The 26,873-nt window shown below is 39.6% G+C and overlaps 3 protein-coding genes and 1 long non-coding RNA gene across 7 annotated transcripts in view; 3 read left to right on the top strand and 1 right to left on the bottom strand.

The window, feature by feature from the left end:
- Window positions 1-242: 242 nt before the first annotated feature.
- On the top strand, window positions 243-12,010 carry itih2 (inter-alpha-trypsin inhibitor heavy chain 2). 2 transcript variants are annotated; one of them, XM_034863468.1, is made up of 22 exons: window positions 243-334; window positions 412-520; window positions 1,336-1,368; window positions 1,634-1,672; window positions 2,517-2,689; window positions 2,952-3,056; window positions 3,137-3,299; window positions 3,739-3,846; window positions 4,463-4,591; window positions 4,711-4,827; window positions 5,269-5,437; window positions 6,018-6,143; window positions 6,475-6,656; window positions 7,125-7,310; window positions 7,574-7,713; window positions 8,227-8,399; window positions 9,229-9,378; window positions 9,508-9,621; window positions 10,217-10,415; window positions 10,522-10,694; window positions 11,380-11,491; window positions 11,576-12,010. In XM_034863468.1, the coding sequence occupies exons 2-22, from the start codon at window positions 422-424 to the stop codon at window positions 11,721-11,723; spliced, it is 2,838 nt and encodes a 945-aa protein (XP_034719359.1). In that variant the 5' UTR covers window positions 243-334; window positions 412-421; the 3' UTR covers window positions 11,724-12,010. The 2 variants fall into 2 exon arrangements, with proteins under 2 accessions (XP_034719359.1, XP_034719360.1); XM_034863469.1 differs by having other exon boundaries at window positions 258-275.
- Window positions 11,799-17,055, bottom strand: kin (Kin17 DNA and RNA binding protein). Its single transcript, XM_034863470.1, has 12 exons — window positions 16,800-17,055; window positions 16,606-16,700; window positions 16,074-16,117; window positions 15,862-15,984; window positions 15,274-15,458; window positions 14,686-14,734; window positions 14,546-14,597; window positions 14,337-14,463; window positions 14,128-14,250; window positions 13,939-14,038; window positions 13,735-13,835; window positions 11,799-12,220 (listed from the first exon to the last, which is right to left on the bottom strand). The coding sequence occupies exons 1-12, from the start codon at window positions 16,911-16,913 to the stop codon at window positions 12,161-12,163; spliced, it is 1,173 nt and encodes a 390-aa protein (XP_034719361.1). The 5' UTR covers window positions 16,914-17,055; the 3' UTR covers window positions 11,799-12,160.
- Window positions 12,474-26,873, top strand: part of LOC117938693 — a 20,776-nt gene continuing 6,376 nt past the window's right edge. The window contains exon 1 of the long non-coding RNA XR_004655470.1: window positions 12,474-12,786. This is a non-coding gene — a long non-coding RNA (uncharacterized LOC117938693). The remainder of the gene's footprint in view (window positions 12,787-26,873) is intronic.
- On the top strand, window positions 17,440-22,362 carry atp5f1c (ATP synthase F1 subunit gamma). Of its 3 annotated transcripts, XM_034863471.1 has the most exons (10): window positions 17,440-17,540; window positions 18,107-18,141; window positions 19,089-19,220; window positions 19,345-19,552; window positions 20,817-20,960; window positions 21,120-21,184; window positions 21,273-21,428; window positions 21,584-21,680; window positions 21,945-21,972; window positions 22,169-22,362. In XM_034863471.1, the coding sequence occupies exons 1-9, from the start codon at window positions 17,461-17,463 to the stop codon at window positions 21,949-21,951; spliced, it is 924 nt and encodes a 307-aa protein (XP_034719362.1). In that variant the 5' UTR covers window positions 17,440-17,460; the 3' UTR covers window positions 21,952-21,972; window positions 22,169-22,362. The 3 variants fall into 3 exon arrangements, with proteins under 3 accessions (XP_034719362.1, XP_034719363.1, XP_034719364.1); XM_034863472.1 differs by lacking the exon at window positions 21,945-21,972; XM_034863473.1 differs by lacking the exons at window positions 21,945-21,972; window positions 22,169-22,362 and having other exon boundaries at window positions 21,584-21,684.

The raw sequence follows: 26,873 nt of genomic DNA, 5'->3' as shown, positions 1-26,873 counted from the left end.
TTACATCATGTAATCTGTGGAAATGTGCCAGGAAAATGTTCTTCTCTGTGTCTTTGTATTGTTTGAAAAGCCACACAGCAGAATGATATTTGTGCACATTAAAGTGCCAGACCTTAAATGCATCAGTTAGAAAATCTGTGTGTAATCTAAGATTGAGTCCAATCTGTCCCATGTGTTTACCCTGCCCACACTGCAGGTCAAGTTTCAAAGTTTCCTTCTTGTCTCGGGCTTACATGAAACACTACAAATATTGACTGGGGCTGGGAGTCAATCAGGTCAGTGGATTTTAGCCTCAGCTTAGCTGTGTCTCCGCGAGGCCTTCTGCAGAAGGACCGTTTGTCTATTTTCATATATACATATATTTATATAGATAAGTGTGTGAGGGTAGCCTATGTGTGTTTGAGCCCACAGGCCTGGAAACATGAGGCGTCTGCTGCTGCTGCTGCTCCCGGGGCTCCTGCTCCTCCAACAGGGCCGCTGCTTTGAGTTTGTGATCGATGGAGAATGGGAGGAAGAGTCGGTGAGTTCGAGGGTGTTAGGGGGGACTGGGAGAAGGTTTTTTAGTCATAGAGTAGAGTTTAAACCAATCTTTAGACTGGTATTAATCCTAAATCAAAATAAGGATGATCAAATTGGTTGTGATCTATAAACTGAAAGAAAGGAAAAATATACATTTTATTGTTGTGTGCATTAATGGATTTTGCATCTGTTGGTGGTCGTCATTCTAAAACAATGACCTTACCTTCATTAACATCATTTTTAGGGATTTATGATTTTCACATGATTTAAAGCAAAAAAGTGAAATTTAGAAATAATTCAAAGGGGAAACGTTTGTGATTTAATCTCTCAAGTATTGTAACAGTAGTACAGTTATACAATTTGAGAGTTTTTTGTGTATAGGTGAACTTTTATAATGAAATCTAAATTCTTGCACCTGACCTTTGACCTCAAAAACTCACCTTTGTGTAGCAGAAGCTATAACATTAAGTTATCTCTGAAAGTTGTCTACTCTTTGAACTGCAGGAAAAATGCTAAATGGATGTCTTATTCTTCTTAACGAGCAAATTCTGCTGATGGATTATTATCCTTAGTATGACAAACTTTCTTTCTACTGTATATATTTGTTTAGGTTAAATCAAAGCGCTTGCCCTGAATTTTGACCCTTAAAACTCACTTAAAAACTCACTCTTTTACTGCTGACGCGTCACTGTTTTGTTTTATTATCTCTGATGTCTGTCTAAATGTGAGTTAAGCCGCTTGAAAAATACATGTTTTTCTTTAACAGTTGCAGAAATAAAGTACAGATTTTCATCCTAATTTTCTTTCTGCCACCAGTCAGATATACGAGAACATCGGGAGAGACACAAGGTGAGATCTTCTGCCACACAACCTGACTTCTCTTATTTACAGACTTGTAGAATACAAAGCCTGAATTGTGGGTTTGCTTTTCCCCTTGATGTTGCAATAACTGCAATCATCGATCCATGGGGTGTACAGTGTCTTAACTAATTACACAAAATCACAAACAAACCTACTTTGATCCTTCTGGCAATGCTGTGTCGTTTGTGTTTTACAATCTTCTCCCAGAGAGTAGATTAAGACAGTATGGAGCTGATGTGTTTGTGTGTTTCAGAGAGCGATATTGACCAGCGAGGAGCAGGAAGACTTTGAGGTATGACTCCCGACTTGTTGTCCGAGCCTTCTCGACTGTGACAGAGTTTAACCTTATCAAATAGTCAATATGGTGCTGTTTGAAGAGGTTCCCATGACCGACGGGCTACTGACTTTGTTCTGCACTAATCCTGCTCTCATTTGTCTGTCCGTCTGTTTGTCTGTTTGTCTGTTTGTCTTGGGAACTCATAGCATAGACATTTCAAATGTTTTAACTGAATTTAAACATACCTACGGCAATATTTAAGGAGGAATTCTATGTTTAGAATATTTTCACCACTTTACCTTGCAGCTCTTTAGAGGTATAACTGAAGCCATTATAGTCTCTTGTCATTATGCCTTTCAAAACACGGAAGTTTCTGGTCTACTGTAACCTTGATCGATTAGTTTGTTAATTAGTTTTGTTAGTTCCTAACCCTTAAATGGATGTACTTTTTTATTTTTTAAATCTGTGTAGCGGCTGTCCCCATCCACAGCAGGACATTGCTTACCTTCTGTGTCGGTACTCCTGCCTGCTTCTCCAAACCGGGGTCATGCCGACCGCCATCTACTGTAGCTAACACACTGACTGTGGAGAAGTAGCTCATACAACCCCACTTCAAAAAATCCAAACTACATCTTTAAGATCTTTAGTTTGTGGTAAACAGTATGAAAGAAGTGAGATAAATCTCTTAAATATTAAGATAGATGAAAAAAGGTACGGCACAAAGTTCAAAATAAACAGAGGTCCAGTTCAGAAAAAGGAGAGACTTCTCGGAAAGAAAAATCCTTAAAATCAGAAAACTCTTGACACCCAGATCCTCCTTTTGTCTGCTTTGTCACTTATTCTGTCATTGCCTGCACAGGCCATCCGTGGAGATGACATCACTATCAAGAGCTACAAGTTGGAGAGCCGCATCACGTCGCGCTTCGCCCACACCACCGTCAGGAGCTCGGTGGTCAATTCGGGATCCAAAGCCCAGAGCATCGGCTTCAACGTGCAGATCCCCAAACGAGCTTTCATCACCAACTTCACCATGTGAGCCCACTTTCACACAGTCCAAACAGCCCTTTAAAGAGAGCTTGTAGAGTCTTAAAGAGCAAAAGGAATACATCAATGTGGGTGAGCTGTTATGAAAAAGTGCTGTCTCTCAGAGGGAAAGTCACATTTGGGGGGAAATGTCTTTATTTGTACATTATACATCGATTACATATACAAAAAAAACTTAAAACACTAAAAGACGGGAAAATCCCAAAGAGCATTATAAGGTTTTCTTAACTTTTCACTGTTTTTGTTGCAGGAATGTGAATGGGATCACATTTGTGGGCTCAGTGAAGGAGAAGACAGTGGCCAGGAACCTGTATGCCCAGGCCAGAGCCAAAGGCAAGGCGGCCGGCATTGTCAGGTACTGGACCAACATCTTGGGGTTCAAAACTCCGTAGAGCTCAACAGCTTCACACAGACTGAAATGTTTCTGCTTTACAGGGCGAATTCCCAGGACATGGAGACGTTTAAGACAGAAGTCCATGTTCCTCCCGGCAGTAACATTGAGTTTGAGCTCCACTACCAGGAGATGATGTACAGGAAGCTGGGTTTCTACGAGCACTCCCTGTACCTCCAGCCCGGGAGGCTGGTGCCCCAGTTCCAGGTGGGGATTTTTACATGTAAATTCATGTAAGACTGCAAGACTATGTAACTTTTCCCGCTTCTGTCCCCCATCAGGTTGTCTTATTGGAACTACAACTCGCGCTAAAAGTTACATGGTTAAGTTACATAGTTAAGTTTAAACCTTGACCTCCATCTGGCCCCTCCCCCTAACTTTGGCAAATGGAAGAAATTTACATTATTCATGTGAAGTGTTATATAAAATGTAGGTCAACACTGAATGAGAATTCTTTTATTTATTGTTGTAAGTGTATCATTAGTGTTTTGCACAACCAACCCTATGGTAAGTTTGTAGTATGTAACACTTGTGTTTAATATTTGGTACCCCTGAAAGCGCATGTTGCCCCAGCCTGGCCCCATTTGAAATGGTCTTGAACCACCACTGAGTTCCTGCAATCGTCACTGACCCGGTTTCTCTTCAGGTGGATGTGTACATCTTTGAGCCAAAGGGAATTTCCACGGTACAAACACCAAACAGCCTTGGAGAGCAGTTCACAGAGATGATCAAAGTTACATCATCCAAAGAGAAGGTAAGACCGGAAAACACCCAGAGAGCCAGAACTCTCTCTGTTGTTTTAGTGTTGCATGGAAAATGATCAGAAACTAGAATTGAGAAATCTGGATCTGCATAAAGGTTCAAATGTAGCGGGATTCACGGACCGACAAATGCTGCCTCTCCCCCCTCATGCTTTTTTTTTTTTTTTTTTTACAATAGAGCTTTATTAAAGTTTTACAAAATACAAGTTATTAACAGTTGGCCTACATTAAAGAGCAAAAATACACACAGAAAAAACAGCTAACAACAAATTACAAACATGATGAAGTGCATATTTTGGCTTCAAAGTGCGTGTGGCAAAGTGCATGTGCTAAATTGCAAAGAGTATATATAGTGCATAATATTACAAATTAAGAATGTCCCAAGGAAAGAGCTGATTTGTGTCCCTCTTGCCACTACCACCAAATGTTGCTGCCTGTTGCCGATTGGCTGGAACAGTGTTTTGTGGCTTGTGCACTCCTTTCTGTTTGTTTTCCATTTACACAGCCAGGGCTGTGTATTGGATTAACATCACTTATTGTACCTTTAAGATACAAAAAATAGCTGTTAAAAAAGGTAAAATTATTTATACCCTGTGTCTGTGTCTCCAGGCCCATGTTGTCTTCAAGCCTAACATCCAGCAGCAGAGAAAGTGTGACAACTGCACCGAAAGCGCAATAGACGGCGTCTTTACTGTCATGTATGATGTGACCAGGGACAGCAACGCCGGTGAACTACAGGTATGACATACTCACCCAATACTGTTTTAAGCCTCATTAACAAGCTTGTTTAACATCACATACAACTACAGTATATACAGTTTGAAGATGATCAGTAAAGCCTTCACTGTTTCCTCCAGGTCTCAGATGGCCACTTTGTCCAATTCTTTGCGCCTTCCAACCTCTCGCCTCTTCCTAAAAACATTGTGTTTGTCCTTGACGTCAGTGGATCCATGTGGGGAGTCAAGATGAAGCAAGTAAGTGATTTGCTTTAGAATAAGAAAAATTTAGAGTGCTTAGAAGTTCAAACAAATCACGAAGGTCCAAGGCAAAATTTCAAATCCTATTTAAATGGCTATGTCATGAAAAAGAGAAGTGGGCAGCAGCCCAAGCAAAGTGGCACAGACGTCCTTCTTCAGGGTGTTCTTTACTTTGTTTATCTTTTTTCCTCTCTTTTAAGTAGTTGGTTTGTAAGTAAGTTGAGATTTGAGCATTTTGACGTGTTTAATGGAACCTGCGCAACCTTTAGGCAAGACTTGCCCTTCAATAGCATTGACACGCTACTAGCCAGGCGTCCATGCTTACCCAAGGTAAGGGAACCCGATTCTTCAGGTCCTATCCCCTGATCAGTCGGCTATCCTAACCTTAACTACTTGAGGTCAATGCCTAATGCATTTAAACCCAAACTTCTCTCACAGACAGTGGAGGCCATGCAGGCGATTTTGGATGACCTGACCATAGATGATCACTTCAGCCTCATCGACTTCAACCACAATGTGCGTTGCTGGAGCGAGGAGTTGGTCCCCGGCTCCTCCATTCAGATCGGAGATGCCAAGAAATACATCCAGAACATCAAACCCAACGGAGGTATGAGAGAACATTTTGATTGCTCTAATTAATCTGCTAAACATGAACTGTTAATGACTATATTAGGGTTTCCCCTAAGGCTTAGTCGTAGCACCCAAGTCATTTTGGGCAGCACCTAAGCCGAATGAACGTAAAATCAATGTGAGCAAGAATACTGACTTATGACTTGATTAAATGACTCAGATCTAATGATTTTTGGTGGTCCCCAGTGGACTTCCTTAGTAAGTTTCGTCTTCAAATATCTGCTCTAGCTTTTCCAACGTTTCAGACACAGATACGGTAGTCTGTATCAACGGCATTCCCGGGAATGTTCAGGTGGATTGCTGGACATTCCGCCGGATGTCCCTCATTTCGGCCGGATGTCCCGTTATGCTTGATGTCACGTTATGCTTTCTTCGTGTTGGCATTTAAACTCCGGTGGATTTATGAAGATCATGGTTAACTGCTCCTGCATATTTGCTTTTTTCATAAACATTTTCTCGAGGGAGGACGCCTAACCCCCACCCTATCAAATATGTACACCTATGTCATCCACAAACCACGGGAAAACACTGTATATTTTGCTGACCTTCGACCCCAGGTACCAACATCAACGAGGCACTGATGAGAGCAGTTCAGATGCTGTTGCGGGCGTCCAGTCAGGGGCTCATCGACCCTCGCTCCGTCTCCATGATCATCCTGGTGTCTGATGGAGACCCCACTGTGGGTAAGTAGGACTGACGCTCCTTTTAAAAAGGTTTTGTGTTAACAGAAGGAACTCACAAAAAATACTTTTTGAAGGTGTGGAATCCATTTTTGATAATGCTTGATGAGACCTAAATGTCTGATGTGTGTGTTTGCTGCAATGCTACACCCTTAATCTGAACATGCATGCTGTCTTGTCTAGTTAACTGTGTGACTGTTATGAATATTGACAACAAAGTTACAAAAGAAGCAGGTTATCCACCCACACAGAGAAAGAATGCATGGAAAGAAAAGCGAAAAGAACATGAAGTCTTGTTTCTTTAGTCAGCAAGAGGCTATGCTGATTCTTGCAGGTGAGATCAAGCTGAGCACCATCCAGAAGAATGTGAAGCGGGTGATGAGGGAGGAGTTTTCTCTCTTCTCGCTGGGCATCGGCTTTGACGTGGACTATGACTTCCTGGAACGTATCGCCATGGAGAACAGGGGCATGGCTCAGAGGATCTACGCCAACCATGACGCCGCCGAGCAGCTACGGGTACCATAACTTTACCTTCAGAAAACACCTCAGCATCACTCAGATCTTTGTCTATAGTTCCTCTCGAACAACAACAAATATTTTACAAACGTTGTTTCCATGCATCATATGTTCTATATTATATTTTTAAATGATAGAAAAGTAAATCAATGCACACATGGTACAACATGGTATATAGGCAGTGATGTGCAGAAAAGTAATAACTAAGGCAAATATCTCACATGCAACCATGACAAAACGGAAATCCTTTTCATTGTTGATTAATCTATTGATTATTTTCTTGATTACTTGGTCAGTTTTTTGTTTTTATAAAATGTCAGAAACTGTTGATCAGTGTTCCCCAAAGCCCAAGATGTGTTTAAGTAAGTGCAAATAGATTTTGGATGTTTCACCATGACATGCAGGAGAGGGGGGTTCAGTTTCAAGATGTTCTTAAAGATTGACAGCATCTTCTTCATTCCCCTGCAGACCTTTTACAGCCAGGTCTCCTCTCCTCTGCTGAGGAGGATCGCCATTCAGTTCCCAGAGGACTCGGTGTCAGACGTCACCCAGAACCGCTTTGATAAATTCTTCAGCGGCTCTGAGCTGGTGGTGGCCGGGAAGGTGCTGCCATCCGACAGCAACACCCTGACCAGCTTCACTACCGCGTCTGCAGTGAGTGTAACACACAGCAAGCCATTTACAACCAGAGGCGTAGTACACAATTTTGGGCCCCTCCTGGCCTCCATAGCTATTCATTCTGCCATTTTCTTTGGGCCCTCCTTATCTGAGGGCCCTGGGTACTCAATCCCCTTTTCAGCCCCCAGTCAGACACCCCTGTTTACAACATGTTCACATGAACGCAAATCAGAACGTTGAGTGTTCAAGGCCGGGAGCCGGTACTACCAGAGTCTGCTCTGTCCCACCTCGTCCTGCAGGCCCGGCTGGACATCACCCTGGAGACAGAGGGGGACCACACGGAGCTGGACACGGAGCTGGCCAAGCAGCAGCACTCGTTCACGGGCTTTGCCAGACAAATGTGGGCCTACATCACCATCAAACAGCTGTTCTCAGAAAGGTGAGACAAGTGCCGAATTCAGTGAGAAACAATTTTAAAAATTAAGAAACAAAAACCTGAATTACTGAAGGAGGCCGTTTTGTGCCGTTACACGTGGGTTGCTGCCCCTCAATTTTTAGTGTACTAAGATTTCTAGATAAAAGAACCGTTTAATTAAAAGATTTTTGCAAGAAGAGTGCCTTGGACCTTTTTTCTCTTTTGAACCTCTGCGTTCACCTTCCAATATATACTCCAAACTTTTTTTCTTTTAATTATAAAGAAACAAAAACTTTATTAAAAATGAATGCAAATGAGTAAAGTATCTTAAGATGAAAACATCACCTAAAACTCAATAAAAAAATAAAAAAGGGCCTTTCATCACATTCATAATCCATTATTGTCATTACATGAACACAACAAAGGAATGTTGGTGGCAATTAGTGATGTCCATCAGGAGTCATTAGTTTTTTGTGGAAGTGTGATGGTATTTGCATCTTGTCAGTATTTGACAGCTGCGGCATTGCTCTCCTGCAGGTCTCAGGCTCCCACGGCTGCCAAGAAGAGGAAGATCACCCAGCGGATCATGTCGCTGGCCGTGGAGCATCAGTTCGTCACTCCTCTCACCGCTCTGCTGGTGGAGAGCGAGGACGCCAAGGAGAGGCTGTTGGCCGACTCCCCAAAGGACCCCAAGCACGGCTGCTGCTCAGGTGCCTGACAGAAGAGACACCCTTTACATGTGGATTAATGTCTAAACCGGATTTTCTTTTGTGATTAACAATTCTATTTTATTATTTAGACAACATACAAAACATAAAATTCCCAACATTAACATACCCCCCCTCTCCCCTCCGGGCACTTCGTTACCCACCCAGACAAAAATCAAGAAAAGATGACACAGTAACCACATTATCCAAGACCATTCAACAAAATAGACAATACACCAAATGAACGTGTGTATAAAAGAGAACATCATCAGCCCATCATTACAAATCTTCACATTTCTGTTGTCCAAATGAATGATTCTGAGCAATCTCTAAATCAAGAAAAGATGACACCGTCACTACAACATCCCAGACCATTCAACAAAATAGTACCACAATAAGCCATAAACTAAATAACAGATGAAGAAATGACAACACCAGAAGCCCGTTGTACACGTCTCTGCCCAGGACAAAGCTTCTTAGGACCCCTCCAGAAAGCTCAGGTACTTTCCCTTTATCCTAGTATAGACCTCCAATCTGGCAACCCGTTTACAGTACATGACATATTTTTCATTACGCCACCGCCCTTGCCATCCCACATGTGATGTTTGAATTTACAGGACAGATTTCTAGCAAAACTTGGATCAAATTAGATCTAGTAGATCTCTATTGGACCAGGAGGATTTCTCAGATCTAAATTGTTTCTGACAAATAAATATAAAATCATTAAAAAAAAAACACAATAAAATATTAAACTTAGTGGTCTCAATGGATAATGGCAATGCAAATTAAATGACTCCAGAGCTTACCTTTATACTATGTCCTGTGTATGTAGGAGTAGGAATCGGAGGAAGCCCCAATGGTGTGACTCCGGTGCATGTGGTCTACCAGCCTCCACCCTGGGTCCAGATGACCACTACGCCCCCCCCGAGTCAGGCTGCAAAGGGCCCTGAGGAGTGGACCTTGCCTCAACAGGTCAACTTAGGTAAGAGACACACACACACATACACACACACTTCTCATGACTTCCATAAAATCATGAATCCCAAATCGAGTTGCAGTGTTAAAGGTGAACGGTGATCAATGTGTGACGAGCTCAGTGTTTCTCATCCAGTGGATAACGACCCTCACTTCATCGTCCACCTGCCCAGACACAACATGGACGTCTGCTTCAACATTGACTCCACACCCGGGCACATTCTCAACCTGGTGTCTGACAGTGGAACAGGTACCAGACTTTACTAACTGTCTTGTCAAATATCTTGATGCCATATGTGCTGCATGTTGTATGTGAACATTCGTGGAGGAAGAAGTATTTAAGATCCTATACTTCAGTACAAGTACTAAAACCACACTGTAATAATACAAGTAAAAAAGTCCTTTTGAATACAAATTTTGAATATGCTCATTTCTTTCTTGCTGCAAGTTAGATACAAAGATGAATACCACAGTGGCTGGAGCTTTTCTCATTCCTTTATTCTGTGTCTCCACGTCTCCTCCATCCTCCTGTCCTGCAAACCGGAAATCAATCTCAGCGTGCCATCTTAAAGGATGTCTCAATTACTTAAATGAATCTTGAGGATTCATTTTAGTAATGGAATTGAATCTTGCACAGGTGCATCCTTCGTGGAAGTCTTTTAGGCCCTAATGACGTATAAAAGAGGCGTGACACACAGCCGGTCAGGGTTATGGTCTGGGTTAAGGTTAGGGTTAGGTGCCTTGGAGGCAGCGGTCGCAGTGCCACCTGGAGGGAGACGTTGGGGGCTTAAAACACAATCAAGTGGGGTTGACGCTCTTCTTTAACCTTGTCTCCTGTCCTAAAGGTGTGGTGGTAAACGGCCAGTTGATCGGCTCTAAGCAGATACAAAAAAGCAAACTGAAGACCTACTTCGGCACCATCTCCGTCTACTACCTGCCTGATGGAGTCAGCGTGACTATCGGCACCGACAGCATCGCCCTGACTGACGGCAGGATGAACCACTCCTTCACCTGGGGGGCCACGGCTGAAATCACACAGGATGGGTAATCGGCTGTCACATCCTTTTATTTCCCTTTTTTTATTTTTACAGCGTCTGCCTTGACATCATTGACATTTGTTATCTTATGTTGTTATGTTTCTGTATTTCAGTGTGAGGATTTCCATTGTGAAGAACTCTCATGTTTCCATCATAATAAATAACAACATCCAGGTGATGGTGTTACTTCACCGTGTGTGGAAGAAACATCCGGTCAACGTTGACTTCCTCGGTATCTACATTCCCAACGACAACCAGTACTCCCCTCTGGTCCATGGACTCATAGGTACGTCTATGCGTTGTCGTGAAAGACTCACAGGAAACTATACAACTACAGGCTGTCACTGTGATATCAGTCAGACCTCAGACTGTAGAAAAACATGGAGGAAGTCCCCAGAGTTTCCTTAAGGGAGGCCATTTTGGATAGTTACTGGATCAATTTTAATCTAAAGTTTAAAAAACATAAACATTCTACAATAATATCTGCAAATTGGAACAATTGTTCTCAGGGTTGCAGTCAAAAACACATGTTAAAAAAATTAGCTATTGAAAGCATAACCAACAGTTGAAAACTACTCACTTAAGTTAAGTTGAGCCAACATCACTATAGTTAAACTTTTGGATCCAGCATCTAGTGGCCATTAGTGGGACTGCACCTTAAGACACATAAACACTGGTTTTACTGTTACAGTACCTTACACACGAGACAATTACTTTTCTGATTTAAAATGTCAAAAAAAGGACTAGACTTCCATTAAGCTGAATTATGTACTTTCATTACACAAAATGTTTTCAACAATTTTCAGGACAGAGAAATGTAGACACCCATCGATGGTGTCATACACCCATGGTGTCAGCGTTGTATTTGTCTGCCAGAGTCTCAAAACTTTACAAGTTGTACCACAGCCTAACTGTGCACTGATCCTCTTTAACTGGTAGATTTGAAGCGGAGAATGTTTGTGATCTCTCAGGGCAGTTTTCCAGAGAGCCTGAAGTGAGCCTGTATGACGTGCACGAAGGAATCGACCCTCTTAAGAAGGAGGCCACCATGGATGTGAAGGGCAACAAGCTACTCGTCACCAGGTAGGTTTTTACTCAACTAGAACTCATTTCTGAAAAAACACCCTTCTTTCTAAAACCATAACCTCGTGTGTGTGTGTATATTAGGGGCTGGCAGAAGGACTACAGGCACGATAAGAGGCGCGGCTCAAACGTCTACTGCTGGTTCATACACAACAGTGGGAAGGGCTTCATCGACGGCCACTACACCGACTACATCGTCCCAAATCTCAACAGCTTCCTGCAGACTCTCTGAGTAGCCAGAAACACGTTCAAGTACCCTGTGCTGCTATTAATCCCCCGGGTCAGTGAGAAAATGACACCCATTTTTAAACAGTTAGTGTAAAACGGGAGCCAGAAGAAAGAGGGGAACTTTGTGTACATCTACCTTTACTGATATTAAAATGATAAAATGCTTCATTCCCAATTGATTTCCAAAAAAAAATTAGACGTCACTTTTTCTGTTGAGTTTATTTGGACAAAATTTACATCTGCAATGTTAAGATCAACTTGATAATTACAAAATAAAAATAAAAAATTGAACACATTGCTCTGGTTTCGCTGTGATAACTCGCTGGTAATACACTGTGGGGGTGTGTATATGTACAGGTGAATCTTGGGGGAAGTAACTCTGACACAGTAGAGTCCCATAGCCAACCGGCTGCCTGAGGTTAGAACAGGAAGGTTAATAGTTCAGGCCAGTTTTGAGAAATCCTCATAGGCGACGTCCACTCTCTTCCCCTTCTGTTGACCCTGAAGACATGAGAAAATTAGACTTTTGACATTGGTACTGGACACAACAAATTAACAAATGTGCAACATTAAAGTTAATGCCGCTAATAGAACTTATAAGATCCTGTCGAGATGATTTTATTTTCTAATTTGTGTGTGTTATCAAATACTTTCGTATTTTCTGTTCTATTTCTGGAATGTATTCTCACACACAGCCACTTTTAAAATAAAAGCCTGCAGGAAGACTCAGCTCGATTTGGGCCAGTTCTTAATATTCATCGAGCTAAGCTGCTTGACTCTGATTGGCTAACAGTTAACCAATAAGAGCCTGGCTTTCAGCATCCTTTACCCAGCTCAACTGGGCAAGCTCATGAATAGTAATGAGCTCAGGCAATATGACGTCAGACTGATTGGCTGTTGTAATTGGCTTGATTTCTCCTTTTATTTCTTTTCAGTGGCTAGAGCTGAAGGAGGAGGGAGCAGTTCATTTTCACATTCACGACGTAACACAAACACACATTGACCTGACCTATTTCAAAAATGCAATGCATGTAAAAATGGTTTTGTGTGGCAGGGCACCTTCTAAAGTATCTTTTTGGGTAAAGTAAATACATTAGGTACATACATTCAACCACCATGGATTGTGGATGGAGATTAAAGGGTTATTTCCCCCATATTATGAAAAAACATTTTCTCATAGTGATTGGTTTTTTTAAGTGGCCATATGGTTACCTCGGCGAAGCAGGGCATGTTTTCGGCTCTGTCGGTCAGCAGGATTACTGAAAACGGCAGGCCTGATTTGCATGGAACTTGGTGCAAGAGCGTAGCATGGGCCAAGGAAAAACCCATTCAATTTTGGAGCGGATCCCAATTACTGAGCAGGTACATGAATTCGTTTTTACTTTCGTTAACATTGTGAGATATGGCTGCATTAATGTGATGTGGGAATATACAGAAAAATCAGTTTCCTAATGGGAAAATTCACACGACAATAACATTGCAAGATAGGTCATGGCCTTGGCGGAGGGCTACATTCCCTCTGAACGCTTCTAGTTGAAAATTTTACATTTAAAAAGAATTCAACAGCAACATCTCTCTCCAGGAACAATGTCTCTGTTGCTTTGGCTAATAAACAGACCTGGCCGTGAAAGGTGGAGACTATTTATTGGTTATTATTTATTTTAGGGACTATTTAGTTGGTAGAGGGTTTTTTCAAAGAAAACTGCTTACACTGGGACACAGATATGTCATTTCTTTTGTGCTCCAAGAACCACAAAACAACACCAGGCATAAATCCCAGAGACTTGTGCATCAAACAAAGAAAAATAAAACCAATGGTGCATGGTAAGACAATCCCAGAGGTATAATGAGAATATCCTTTTCGTAATTTGGGTGAAGCTGTTGACCAAAGACTATGTTTCTATGTTTATACAGTTTGAGTAGACAAACTGTCAGCCAACCAGAACCAAAATAAACCAATCAGTGATAAACCAATGACAGGTACACATGTGGAAACAGCCTCTCGAGATGCTTACAGAGTCGAGTGTGAGTGTAGCGCTGAAGTTCTTTTCGTCTATTCCCTCCAGCAGAGCCTTCGTGTCTCTGTAGGGACCGTTCAGGATCATGACCTGTTTACCTGCAGGACGTTTGACAACAAGATGCTGATGAGGATAGAAAAGTACAGCTGAGGTACACATGACACTACTGCATTCAAAAAAATTACAGTTTTGGTGGTTTACCTGGCGCAGGTATGACCGTCTCTAGGTGATTCTGGTCCAATTTCAGTTTGTCCCCGGAGTCGATCATCTTCACCACGGCTCCATATTTATCCCGGACCTCCTACAACAAAAAGGATCCACAGCTTTTAGTAACATAGGTCTTCTTTCTTTTTCCCACATGCAACAAAAACACAAAGCTTTTTTTATTACCATGATGACAGCCTTCTTCTTGTGGTACCTCTCTCCCAGTCTCTTGGTGACAACTTTGACCACAATGTTGGGCTGCAGCCAGTGGTCCGTTCTGACCGACTGCTTCTTCTTCTTCTCCTCCATCTAAACAGAACGCATCACAACTGGAATAAAAACCAAGCGAATGCAAGCATAACACACAAAGGACGAGACAAAGTCATCTTCTCTACCTCCATGATCTCTTCCAGGGCAGATTTCTTCTTCTTCTCCCCCCTGGTGTCTGAACTGGTGTCTTTCCTCTTGGTTGAGGAGGATGATGCTGCTGCTGCTTTGAGAGCACTATGACCCAGGGAAGCACTACAGGGAGACACAAACCGTTTCAGATAAAAATGCTTAAATATCAGGCAGAAGAATTAGCAAAGCTCTAAGACCTGTGTACCTTGATTTGGAAGGCCCGGCTACAGATGAGGAGGCGCCCAGGTTGAAAGCAACTGCAGAAAAAAACGTGAGGGTGAGTGGAAAGAAATGCAGTGTTAAATGTGAACAATCCCAAAAGAAAACAATAAGTAAAAAAATAACCTTTTTCTTCTTCACTCTCGCGTTTCAGCTCCGTGAAAACTGGAGTTTCCTACAGAGAAAATACAGGGACAAAATATTATTTTACTTTTTGAAATGTCAAGTCTTAATTACGGCTGCACAATATACAGATTTTGTAAACATCATCACAATATCAACTGGCCCAATGAACACACCGTGAAAGGCTGCAACATTTTGCGCAAAGACACTCTTGTGTTAGTTGAAATAAAATTTGGCAAAAAATTGTTATTTAAAATGTAACTCTCCCTCTTTTCTAGTGCTGCCTTTTAAGTTAAATTTGTTTAATGAAAGAATGTTGGAAACAATTCACTTCTTTTTGTTTTAAAGTGCCTATATTATGCTTTTGGGCTTTTTCCCTTTCTATTTCCCTTATTGAACCTGAAAATGAGCATCATATGAGCACTTTAAATTCAACAAGCAATTTGTGTTTCAGAAGAATACTGATTTAAATCAGCAGAAAAAGCAGATTTAAATATTCGTTTATCTATTGTAAGTAATACAGTTATCGATATCGATCGAGCTATTGATCTTCACTACGTGGCGCTGAAGTCTGTCCGGTCTGGTACTCACTTCGATCTCCTTGCCGTCGCGGCCTCTGCGGACCTGCTCCTCGATGAACCTGGCGGTCTTCTCCTCGTCGTCCAGTTCCTGCTTCTTCTTCTTCGCCTGCTCTTCTTGGCGGCGGATGGTCTCCGGGTCGCGGTCGATGTACTGGACGTACCAGCCTTTAGGGGTCTCATCCACCTTGCAGAGACCTAGCAGTAACATTCAGGGAATTGGTACACATTGGAAATAATCCATGTAGCTGTGTTTTCCCCAGGTTTGTCAAAGGTGGGTAGGTCCGCATATTTGGCTTTGGTTTAGGGGTCCTCCCTCAGAAAATTTGATGTTTTTAAATATTTTTGAATAATATCACATCCTTACAACCGTATCTGTGTTGGGGGAAAAAGCTAGAGCAGATAGTGAATAGATAAAACTAAAATGCTTAAAGACAACATTTGATAAAGATGTCCACCGGAGACCAAACTACAATAATTATATCACAGTATCTGAGTATCATTTAGTTAGTTTTATTGCTCACATTGACTTTACATTCCTGCAGCTGCATGCCTCATAATGTAAACACCCTGTGTAGAACCACATGTTGAGAAAGCTTACCTTCTCTGCCCAGCCACTTGGTGAAGTCGGTGAGAGTCTCCCACTGTGTGGAGTTCATGTGGACGTGCTCTCTGAAGCTGATGTATTCATTGTAGACAATGTTGTTGTGTACTCGCTTGGTCCCTGCGTATTAAAAACAACGAAAAATTAAAAAGGCTTGCTGACAGTAAACGGCTAAAGATCTGGATAATCTGTGCGGGATCAGAACTCACCAAAACGTCTTCTGAGCAGCTCCAAGAACTCGTTTTTAAACTCACTGGGAGGAAAGAAACAACATCAAACTTCAACCATCTGTAGTTTAGCTAAAATTAACTAAATAATGATCTCAGAATTTATTTCTAGGACAATTCCCATCAATCCAGAAAAAAAACAGTGTGAATATGTTTCTCTCTTAAGTGAACGCATTACGCTTCCCTAGTTAGTAACGTTACACCAATTTAACAATTTACCTACCCATTAAATGAAATGTCAGTTAAAGCTGGAATATTTTCGAGTTCTTGACAAATAACTTGATTTAACATTGTAAACATTGTATTCATAGGTGAAAGTATTTAAAGGTAAAACCCCACATCAACAGTTGTCATTTAACTTGACTAAAAAAAGACATTTGTCACTTTTTTGTGACAAATGTACAAACACATTATTTCTTTATTGTTTATCACTATTATACAATAAATAAATAATACTTTTTCCAAATTTCCCTGAAAGGATCACTAAAGGATTCTGAGCCACGAGGGAACTTACTCAGAGAAGTGGTCCATAAACTTGTTTGGGTCCTCTGAGGCCAGCAGCAGCTGCCTCTGGTGGGACTCGGACATGCAGTGACATTTGAAGCCATTCTGGAAAAGACAATTAATTAGTTCCACTTATAAACAGCAACAACAAATACGCGAAAGTAGACGGATACAACGACTATTCATTCTTACGATCATTTTTACCTCATCGCGGCATTGTTTCTGACACATCTGACAATACCATCTCAACTTCTGGAGACCTTTGGATTTTATCCGGTTGGCTATCGCTTTGGGGGAGAGAAAATCCGCCTTCCCCATTCTGACCAGCAACAATAAACATAAAACAACCGATACTTATCGATTTATAACGTTTAAACTGAAAAAAAACCACCAACAACCGCTACTTACAGCTAGCTAGCTGGCTACTAACGTAAACAGTTTCCGTGTGTTCAACGTCACAACCTCGCGCGATAGTTTAAAACCCGATAACCCAGCTGCGTTCAGGGACTCGTTAACTTTGTATTTTAGACAACACACACAGCGTTGGGATTTTGTTTCTTCCGACGGATGGATGGATAGATTGAGAACCACTGAGCTAGTCAGTAAAGTATGAATTGTTTTTACATGAGTCACATATATGTTGTGCTTATACTTTTGTAATTTTACTTGAGTACAATTTTGAATACAGGGCTTTTAACTTATTACAACAGAGAATGAAAATTGTACTCATACACATATCGGAATACGGGTTGAGTTTATTTTAACGGTCTACGGTTTGTTCACGTGTATGAATAGAATTTAGCAATTTTCCGATAGTCCGTGAAAGCAGCCTTCGTCCATTTTGCTTTTTGCCTTTACCTTGCGCATGCGCAGTTCTGCGAGTCTGACCTTCATAGGAGTAACCATGTTCGCCAGGACCAGCGCGTTGGTGTTCTCCCCACAATGGTAAAGTTAAACTATTTCAATACTTTCACAACCTTCTTTAAGTGTATCTTATGGCTATGTACTTTATGAAGTATGTGATTTGATTAAATGTGTAACTTGTAGTCTGGAATACATCCAGTTATTGAATGCAAGGACGTCCAAACGTGAAGGCCGCGGCTAATGAATGACAGCGGTGTGTTGCACTGGGAATGGACGAGTTCAGAGAAGCTAATGCTACGTTGACATTTAGGAGCTTAACCGTTCTGACATTGTTGGAAAAGCTAATGAAGAAAGGAAACATTTAACCAGTTAATTACTACATTATCTAAGGCGGATGCCAGTCCCAAAGATATCTTCATTTTGGGTAAACTGTCGAAGCTTATTTGTGCAGGAATTACTAAGCTAACTGATGCTAGCACACTTGCAGCGCTAGCTAGAAACAAAGTGAATGTTTTTAAGTTTCAATTCAAATGCTAACGTGACAATAAGCTATGGTTGTTTCTATCGTCTAATGTTGTAGTTAATTAGGCTGTTGCATGCTGGTAATTCTTGCAGTTAAAGCTCATATGCAGTATTTCTGTTCACAGTGGGCAGGTCAGGAACATGGCCACCTTGAAGGACAGTAAGTACTGCTGTATTCCACTCTGATGTTAAGACGACACCACAACAGCATGTTACAGACTATAAACTCCAACTGATAACACCCCAGATGCAAAATCTGAATCGTTTTTTAAAAAATCTGGTACATTTTGAGAGAAATGTCAAATTCAACTCTTGAAGTTCACAAGACTTTACAGGGATTCACCTGTTGGCTTTAAGAAACTAGCTGCCCAACATGGGTTTAATATATTAAATTATACATACACATAATGCAAGCTACTATTTTAAAGCTAAAAAGATCTTGACTAGATCATGCATGATCATCATGTGTGGTCTATTTTGGGTGAAGTGAATATGCAGGCGTTAGACATTATTCACATTTTAGTATTCTAGTCATTTTATATTTTTTACCTAATCTTGATTTTTTTTTTGTGTGTAATAAGTCCATTTTTTCATTTAACTATTTTATAAGTATTGCTTTTAATCTATATATTGTAATTTTTATTTTGTCTTTAAGGACTAGATTTAAGTTTTTAAATCTATTTTTTTATTTCACTCTTTTCTACTATTAGTTATCATAGCTTTAAAATCTGTTATTACAAAATCATCCTCATTTTCTGGTGCATATTGTTCATAAGTTTTTGTCTTTTCAGTTTCTACACTTTTTCTCTCTTATAAACTTGTCACTCACCTGAACTGCACTAACCTATATGACATAAATGTATTATGAAGTTTGATCGATTATGGACAGCAAATAATTAAAAACGACAAACAACATTACGATAAGAGATGATGAGTTAATCTTAGTGAATCCCAGGAGGTTGTTAGAGTTCAACAAAGCATGCCCGTAAAGAAGGATCATCAACTTGCCAGTAAATGTAGTTTAGAGAGTTGTCAACCACATTTGTCATCACTGTTGATTGTGTACCATACCGGTGTCGGACTGAGGTATATCTTTTTTCTCTGCAGTCACCATTCGGTTGAAGTCCATCAAGAACATCCAGAAAATCACCAAGTCCATGAAGATGGTGGCCGCTGCCAAGTATGCTCGTGCTGAGAGGCAGCTGAAGCCAGCCAGAGTCTATGGCACTGGTGCTCTGGGTATGTACGCTTGGCCTCCATGTTAAATCTACTTTGGAATGAATATTTCTTTCTACACTTAATGGTATTATTTATTTTTTTTGACACCGGGCTAAGATTCCACTGTTTCCTCTCTGCTTTCCAGCCCTCTACGAGAAGGCCGAAATCAAAGCGCCGGAGGACAAGTCCGCCAAGCATTTGCTCATTGGTGTGACGTCGGACCGTGGACTCTGTGGTGCCATCCACACTGGTGTGGCCAAGCTCATTAAGAGCGAGATCGCCAGCCTGACCAGCGCTGGCAACGAGGTCATGGTGGTCAATGTGGGAGACAAGCTGAGAAACCTGCTGCACAGGTACAACGGGAAATCTTTCATCTTAACATTAATGAAATAAATCTGATCCAGTGTTGGGCTTTTCTGAGCAGCTATGTAGCTGATAATGTCTCTGTTTATTAGTGTCAGCAATTTGGTGTTATTTAGCTGGAGTTCTTATAAGGGTTCAGAATAGGCAACTGCTAGTTTCAAATTGGATGAATTGTAGTTTCCCTGTTGTCAATGTTGGTAATAGCTGTATGAGGATTAGCTATTAACCATTTTACCAAAGGTTTTGGTCTTTATAACATGTACTGTAACCGTCAAAAGTTTGGACACACTTTTCCCATCCGAGTAAATGAAAAAGTGTGTCAACTTTTGACTGGTACTGTATTATAGGAAGCAGTATCAGGTTTTTTGTTAGTTACTGTTTTGGTGTTTGAGTAGAGTGGGGGGGAAAAGGGAGCGTAATTTACATGTAATCTGGAGAAAACACCAGTCTCCTGGACCCACGGCCCGCTGCTCTGAAGCCTGGCATCACTACGCAGCCAGCGTACGGGAACGTCTTCCATGAGTTTACCCCGAACTCCCAGACAGCAAGCATGTTTAGTTACATCTGTTTCTCTCCACCATTGTGGTTTTTCAGTTAAAACTAGGCTGCTTAAAGTTAACTAATGTTATAGAGGCCCCCAAAAACAAGCACTCCAGTTATCTAAATGTCAGCTATTGTAGCGAGCGTTAGGCTCTGACAGCCTACGGTAGAGAGAAACAGACTTACTTTCTGATTGGGAGCCCCAGGTAAACCTGTGAAAGCTGTAGATGTAATGTTACGGTAAAGCTGTGCATGGAAATGAGACGCTCTGCTTTTCTTATAGACAGTCAAATCTGGTCAGCGGTCATTTTCTCCTACAGCATGTAGCGGCAGACTAAAGCACTTGTAGACGTATACTGCCCCCGTCAGGTCCGGAAGAGGCGCAGCACTGATGCTGACACTGGCATAGGTGCATGCTGTGATTTAAAAAGAAAAAGGGGGCATTGTCAGTGTTTTAGAAATGTATGGTATCTGTTCTCGTGACATCACTACTGCAGGGTGAAACGATAAGTATCTCTGGGCTTCATTACATCTTTATCATGAGGACTGTCACATTCTAAAATCGGTTTATGGGCATGAAACGATGGAGAGAGCCTGATTCACACCAATACAGGACTTTTAATCATTCATATTTAGTAAAAATCAAAGTGTAAATCAAAAAAGTGTTTAGATGGATCTTTACTGTACAAATAATACCTACTGTTTTCTGATCAGGTCTCATGGACAACACATCATTATGAACTGTAAGGAGGTGGGCCGCAAGCCCCCCAGCTTTAGTGACGCTTCAATCGTCGCAGCCGAGCTGCTCAACTCTGGATATGAATTTGACCAGGGCACCGTCTTCTTCAACAAATTCAAGTATGAGAGTTTTGACCTTTTCTTTATTTGCATTTGTGTAAAAAAAAAAAAAAAAAAAAAAAAAAAACATTTCAAGTTTAATAAGCGGTGGTTGACTGATGTGTTTCTGAAATGGGTAAAATATTGTATTGGTCATAAAAATAAATCTCTCTGATGCAGGTCTGTTATCTCATACAAGACGGACAGGAAGCCTTTGTTTTCCACTGAAACAATAACTAACTCAGGTAGGGTTACAAAAAAAAGCTTTACACAAATACTCCGGGATCTCAGGGAACAGAGAGATGCTGAACTCCTGTGTCCGTCCCCTAACAGAGAGTATGGGAATCTATGACGACATTGATGCTGACGTGCTGAGGAACTACCAGGAGTTTGCTCTGGTCAACATCATCTTCCTGGCCATGAAGGAGTCCACCACTTCTGAGCAGAGTGCCAGGATGACTGCAATGGACAACGCCAGCAAGAACGCCTGTGAGGACCTCCTGGCTAACACATTTTACCGTCCTGTCTTTTAACTCAATTATCTAGAGTTTCAGAGTCTTTGAAACCGTATTCCTATAGTATAGTTTCTGTGATCTACTAAATATTTTGACATTGACTGACGGATTTCTCTCCCCTCCCTTCAGCTGACATCATTGAAAAGCTGACCCTCAAATTCAACCGTACCCGACAGGCTGTCATCACCAAGGAGCTCATTGAGATCATCTCTGGAGCTGCTGCTCTGTAAGTCTTTGCACTGTCTGCTGCTTAATCTCTCTTCTGTCACTCTTTCCATCTTCCCCGTTTATTTGCACATTTCCCCCATATTCTTCCATCACTCCACTAACTTTTCTGACCTCTTGAGACTTCCTTTTTTTTCCCCCTCTCTCTCTCACACAAAAGCTTCCCTCTCAGTTATGCATGTCTTTTTTAACTTTCTGAAAGCCATCACATTCTCGTGACTAATTCTCCTGACCTAATCTGCTCCTCACCTTGTGCTGAACTTAGGAACTGAGGCTTGTCCTTTACAGAGGAGGTAACACTGTAGAGTAGACCCTAATAGTAGAAACCCTTCTAAGCTAATTTGATAAGCACCTTGTGTAGGAGTGTGTACTGTAAATTCTTTGAAATAATGGCCTAGATAGCGTTTAGGTGATAGTTTTCACCCTGTCATGAGGGCTGTTGTTGCTTGTTCTGGTTTTTACTTATTTTAATTTGATCTTTCTTTGCAGCTAAACGGGCGAGATCTTCGTTTCCATTACCTATAGTTCTTCAAAGTACTCTGGACACATGTTGTCGGAAGTCTATGAACATTTGTGCTTCTATTTGTAAAATATATGGCAAAAATAAACCTTATAGAACCCTCATTCTTTTCACCAGTCCCTGTATCTGTCGTTCCTCACAATAAATGCTGATTACTGAGTAAGGCCATGCAGCTTTATTTGTATAGCACATTTCAGCAAAAGGGCAATAAAGTGCTTTACACAAAATCAGTTAAAAATAAAAACGGATAAAACCCAAGCAAAAACAGTTACAAATAAAATAAGAGTAAAAGTTACAGTGCAGTATAATAAATTAAACATTAAAGAAATGAACATCATTTAAAAGGCAACATCAAAAAAGGTCTTCAGCCTTGATTTAAAAGAACAGAGTAGCAGTGACCTGCAGGTTTCTGGGAGTTTTTCAGATATGAGGAGCATGGAAACTGAACGCTGCTTCCCCTTTTTTAGTTCTGACTCTGGGGACAGAGAGTAGACCTGTCCCAGAGGACCTGAGAGGTCTGGGGGGGGTGTCATAGTGTATTAGCAGATCAGAAATGTATTTTGGTCCTAAACAGTTTAGTGATTTATTTTATAGCAAAAGTACTTTGAAACCAATTCTTTGAGGTACAGGAACCCAGTGTGAAGACTTTAGAAGTGGAGTGATGTGATCCAGTCTCTTGGTCTTAGTGAGGACCCGAGCAGCAGCGTTCTGAATCAACTGTAGCTGTCTGAATTTTTTTTTTAGGGAGACCTGTAATATAAATGTAAAATTTAATTAAGAGTGGTTTGACATATTTCGCCTATAACAAATATTGCGTCCCTGTGCCATTTTTGCACTGGTCCATATTGCGATTTTGAGGAAATAGCGATTTAATTGTGCAGCTCTAGTTTTGATATTGCTTTTAGATGGAAATGCCGTTACCATACAACAGTGTTGAGGGTGTGCAGATGGGAGAGTTTCTTGGGGCAGTAGTTGTACTTTATACCATAGTTATTCCTTAGTTGTGTAAATGTACAAATGATGGAAGAAGAATAGCAAGGAGACATTGCAGTATAATTCAAATTCAATTATTTCTTTAATAAATGTCCAACGTTACATCCAACATTACATGATTGCTGTATATACCAAACTAACTTTTCTTCAGTTTCCTGGAGCACAAAAAGATGGCAGACAGGAACAAAAAACTGTTGTGAAAGTTTTCCACTGACTTTAACCACTTATAACTTACATTAAAACCACTTGAAAAAAATCTAATCATACGCCTTTTACCAGGGTACCTGTAATGTTACGCCTAGGTTTATCTCCCTCACAAAAACCTAGGCAATATATTTATTACAGCCAATACATTATCACAATAAAAAACTCGACAGGGAAGCAAACTTTGACACAACACTGAATATTTTAACATATTTAACAGTCTTTGCCTTAGAGCTCTCTCTCTCTCTCTCTCTCTCTCTCTCTCTCTCTCTCTCTCTCTCTCTCTCTCTCTCTCTCTCTCTCTCTCTCTCTCTCTCTCTCTCTCTCTCTCTCTCTCTCTCTCTCTCTCTCTCTCTCTCTCTCTCTCTCTCTCTCTCTCTCTCTCTCTCCTGGTGGTTGATGAATGCACACTTTTATTTTTTTTATAATTCTGAATCTACTCCATTCTCTGTCAGGTAAATATAGTAGCATAATGTTTTCCTTGGATGTAAAAGTATGCTATCAACATGCTATACTATAACTGATAAACTATGACTTTTGGACATACTGTACTGACTTTTCAAAATAATATACATTGACTTTTTGTCTTTTTTTGACTTTTCGACATACTTTAGTAAGACGTTTTTGACATAACACTAGACAAAGTATTATGATATGAATTTTCTTTCATTATACGTCACTTTTGACTTTTTTTGACATCCCATACATCGACATTTTCATGTTTTTCTTTCAACATATTGCACATCAACTTTTTTTGTGTGACTTTTTTGACATAATATACTATGAATTTTTTACAGCTTTTTTCGACATAAAATACTGACTTTACGATTTTTATCCAACACAGTATAACATGTCTTTTCTCAACATCCCATACATTGACATATTCATGTTTTCTTTTCAACATACTTTACAACGACTTTTTCAACCCAATAAAAGACACAATTTATGTGTACAAACAGCATGTCAAAGAAAAGTAAGTATAGTATAGTATGTCGAAAAAAGTCATTGTATAGTATGTCAAAGAGTCATACTAGAGTATGAAAAATAGTCCTAGTATAGTGTTTTGAAAAAAATCATACAAAATTCATTGTAAAGTATGTTAAAAAAAGTCATAGTATACTGTGGCTAAAATCATTAAAAAGTCAGTATACTTTATGTCTCAAGAATGTAACACATAGTATGTCAAAAAGTCATACTATAGTGTCAAAAGAATCATACAAAAGTCATAGTATAGTATGTCAAAAAGGTCATAGTATAGGATGTTGGAAAAATCATAAAAAAGTCATAGTACATATATGTAACACTTATGAGTCCTTGCTTCCTGGGCTGCATCATCACCCGGGACATGAAGTTAACGAGGTTGCGGATGATATACTTCCTGTATCAGCTGAATAAGTTAAATTGGCCAAAATCAGTAATGTTGCATTTTTACACAGTCATTGTTGAATTCATATCCATCACCATCTGGTACAGTACACTGCTGCCACAGCCAAGAACCATCCTGCAACGTGTCATTCGTTCCACTAAGAAGGGGATTCAGCTTCAATCTGCCATCCCTCCAGGACCACGAGGCAGGCAAGAAAGATTCTGGCCAACCGCTCCCACCATGGACAAACTCTTCGGATCACTCCACTGGCAGGAGGCTGTGGTCTTCACATCTTTGGGGACTTTATCTCTGTACATTGCATATTGTTTTTTATACTGTACTATGAACATTTGTTGGACAATTTTGAGAATTTCTGCAGAAAATTAACTTTAAAAAAGTGTACAGCTCTTACATCTTTATTTACATGTATTGTACATATTCTGTTGTTATTTTCAAATATTCTATGTTTGTTTCTTGATTTTTATGACTTATGGCATGCAAATGACATTTTCAGTAGTATAGTATGTCAAAGTAACGTGAGTGTAGTGTGTCTAAAAGGCAGAATTGTTGGGCGAAAAAGTCGTGGTATAGTATTTCAATAAGGTCATAAAAACCATAGTATAGTATGTTGAAAAAAAGTCATAGTATAATATGTTGAAACAAATTATTACATAGTGTAGTATGTCAAAAACATCATAAAAATTCATTGTATTAACTATGTCGAAAAAATCATAAAATATGACAGTATAGTATCTTGAAGAAAAATCTTAAAAAGTCATAGTACTAAATATTTGAAACAGTCATAATGATAATTATATACTATGTATTATTTACTTTTATTCAGTGATATATACTAAAATGTCATGTTATAGTATGTCAAAAAAAAGAATGAAAAAATCTTAGTATAGTATGTCAAAAAAAGTCATAGTGTAGAATGTTGAAACAAATTATAAAATAGTCATAATATAGTATGTCTATAAAAAACTCAAAGTATAGTCTGTTGAAAACAATCCTAAAAAAGTCATAGTATAGTATGTCGATAAAAGACATAGTATATTATGTCAAAAAATCATAAGAAGTCATAGTATAGTATGTTGAAAAAAAGTCAAAATGTAGAATGTTGAAACTAATTATAAAAAATTGATAATGTAGACTGTTGAAATAAATCATAAAAAAGTCATAGTATAGTATGTCGATAAAAGTCTAAGTGTAGGATGTTGATACAAATTATAAAAGGTCATAGTATAGTATGTCTAAAAAAGTCATAGTATAGTAAGTTGAAAAAAATCATAAAAAGTCATAGTGTAGTATGTTGTAAAAAATCATAAAAGGTCATAGTATAGCATGTTAAAAAAAAAACATAAAAAAGTCATAGTATAGTATGTTGAAACAAATTATAAAATAGTCATAATATAGTATGTCTATAAAAAACTCAAAGTATAGTCTGTTGAAAACAATCCTAAAAAAGTCATAGTATAGTATGTCGATAAAAGACATAGTATATTATGTCAAAAAATCATAAGAAGTCATAGTATAGTATGTTGAAAAAAAGTCAAAATGTAGAATGTTGAAACTAATTATAAAAAATTGATAATGTAGACTGTTGAAAAAAATCATAAAAAAGTCATAGTATAGTATGTCGATAAAAGTCTAAGTGTAGGATGTTGATACAAATTATAAAAGGTCATAGTATAGTATGTCTAAAAAAGTCATAGTATAGTAAGTTGAAAAAAATCATAAAAAGTCATAGTGTAGTATGTTGTAAAAAATCATAAAAGGTCATAGTATAGCATGTCAAAAAAAATCATAAAAAAGTCATAGTATAGTATGTCGATAAAAGTCTAAGTGTAGGATGTTGATACAAATTATAAAAGGTCATAGTATAGTATGTCTAAAAAAGTCATAGTATAGTAAGTTGAAAAAAATCTGAAAAAGTCTTAGTATAATGTGTCAAAAAAAGTCATAGTGTAGTATGTTGATAAAAATTATAAAAAGTCATAGTATAGTATGTCGAAAAAAATCTGAAAAAGTCTTAGTATAATGTGTCAAAAAAAGTCATAGTGTAGTATGTTGATACAAATTATAAAAAAGTCATAGTATAGTATGTCAAA

Source organism: Etheostoma cragini, chromosome 23 (genome assembly GCF_013103735.1).
Source record: "Etheostoma cragini isolate CJK2018 chromosome 23, CSU_Ecrag_1.0, whole genome shotgun sequence".
In the NCBI taxonomy this organism is placed as follows: domain Eukaryota; kingdom Metazoa; phylum Chordata; class Actinopteri; order Perciformes; family Percidae; genus Etheostoma; species Etheostoma cragini.
This window is presented reverse-complemented; position numbering and strand designations above follow the sequence as displayed.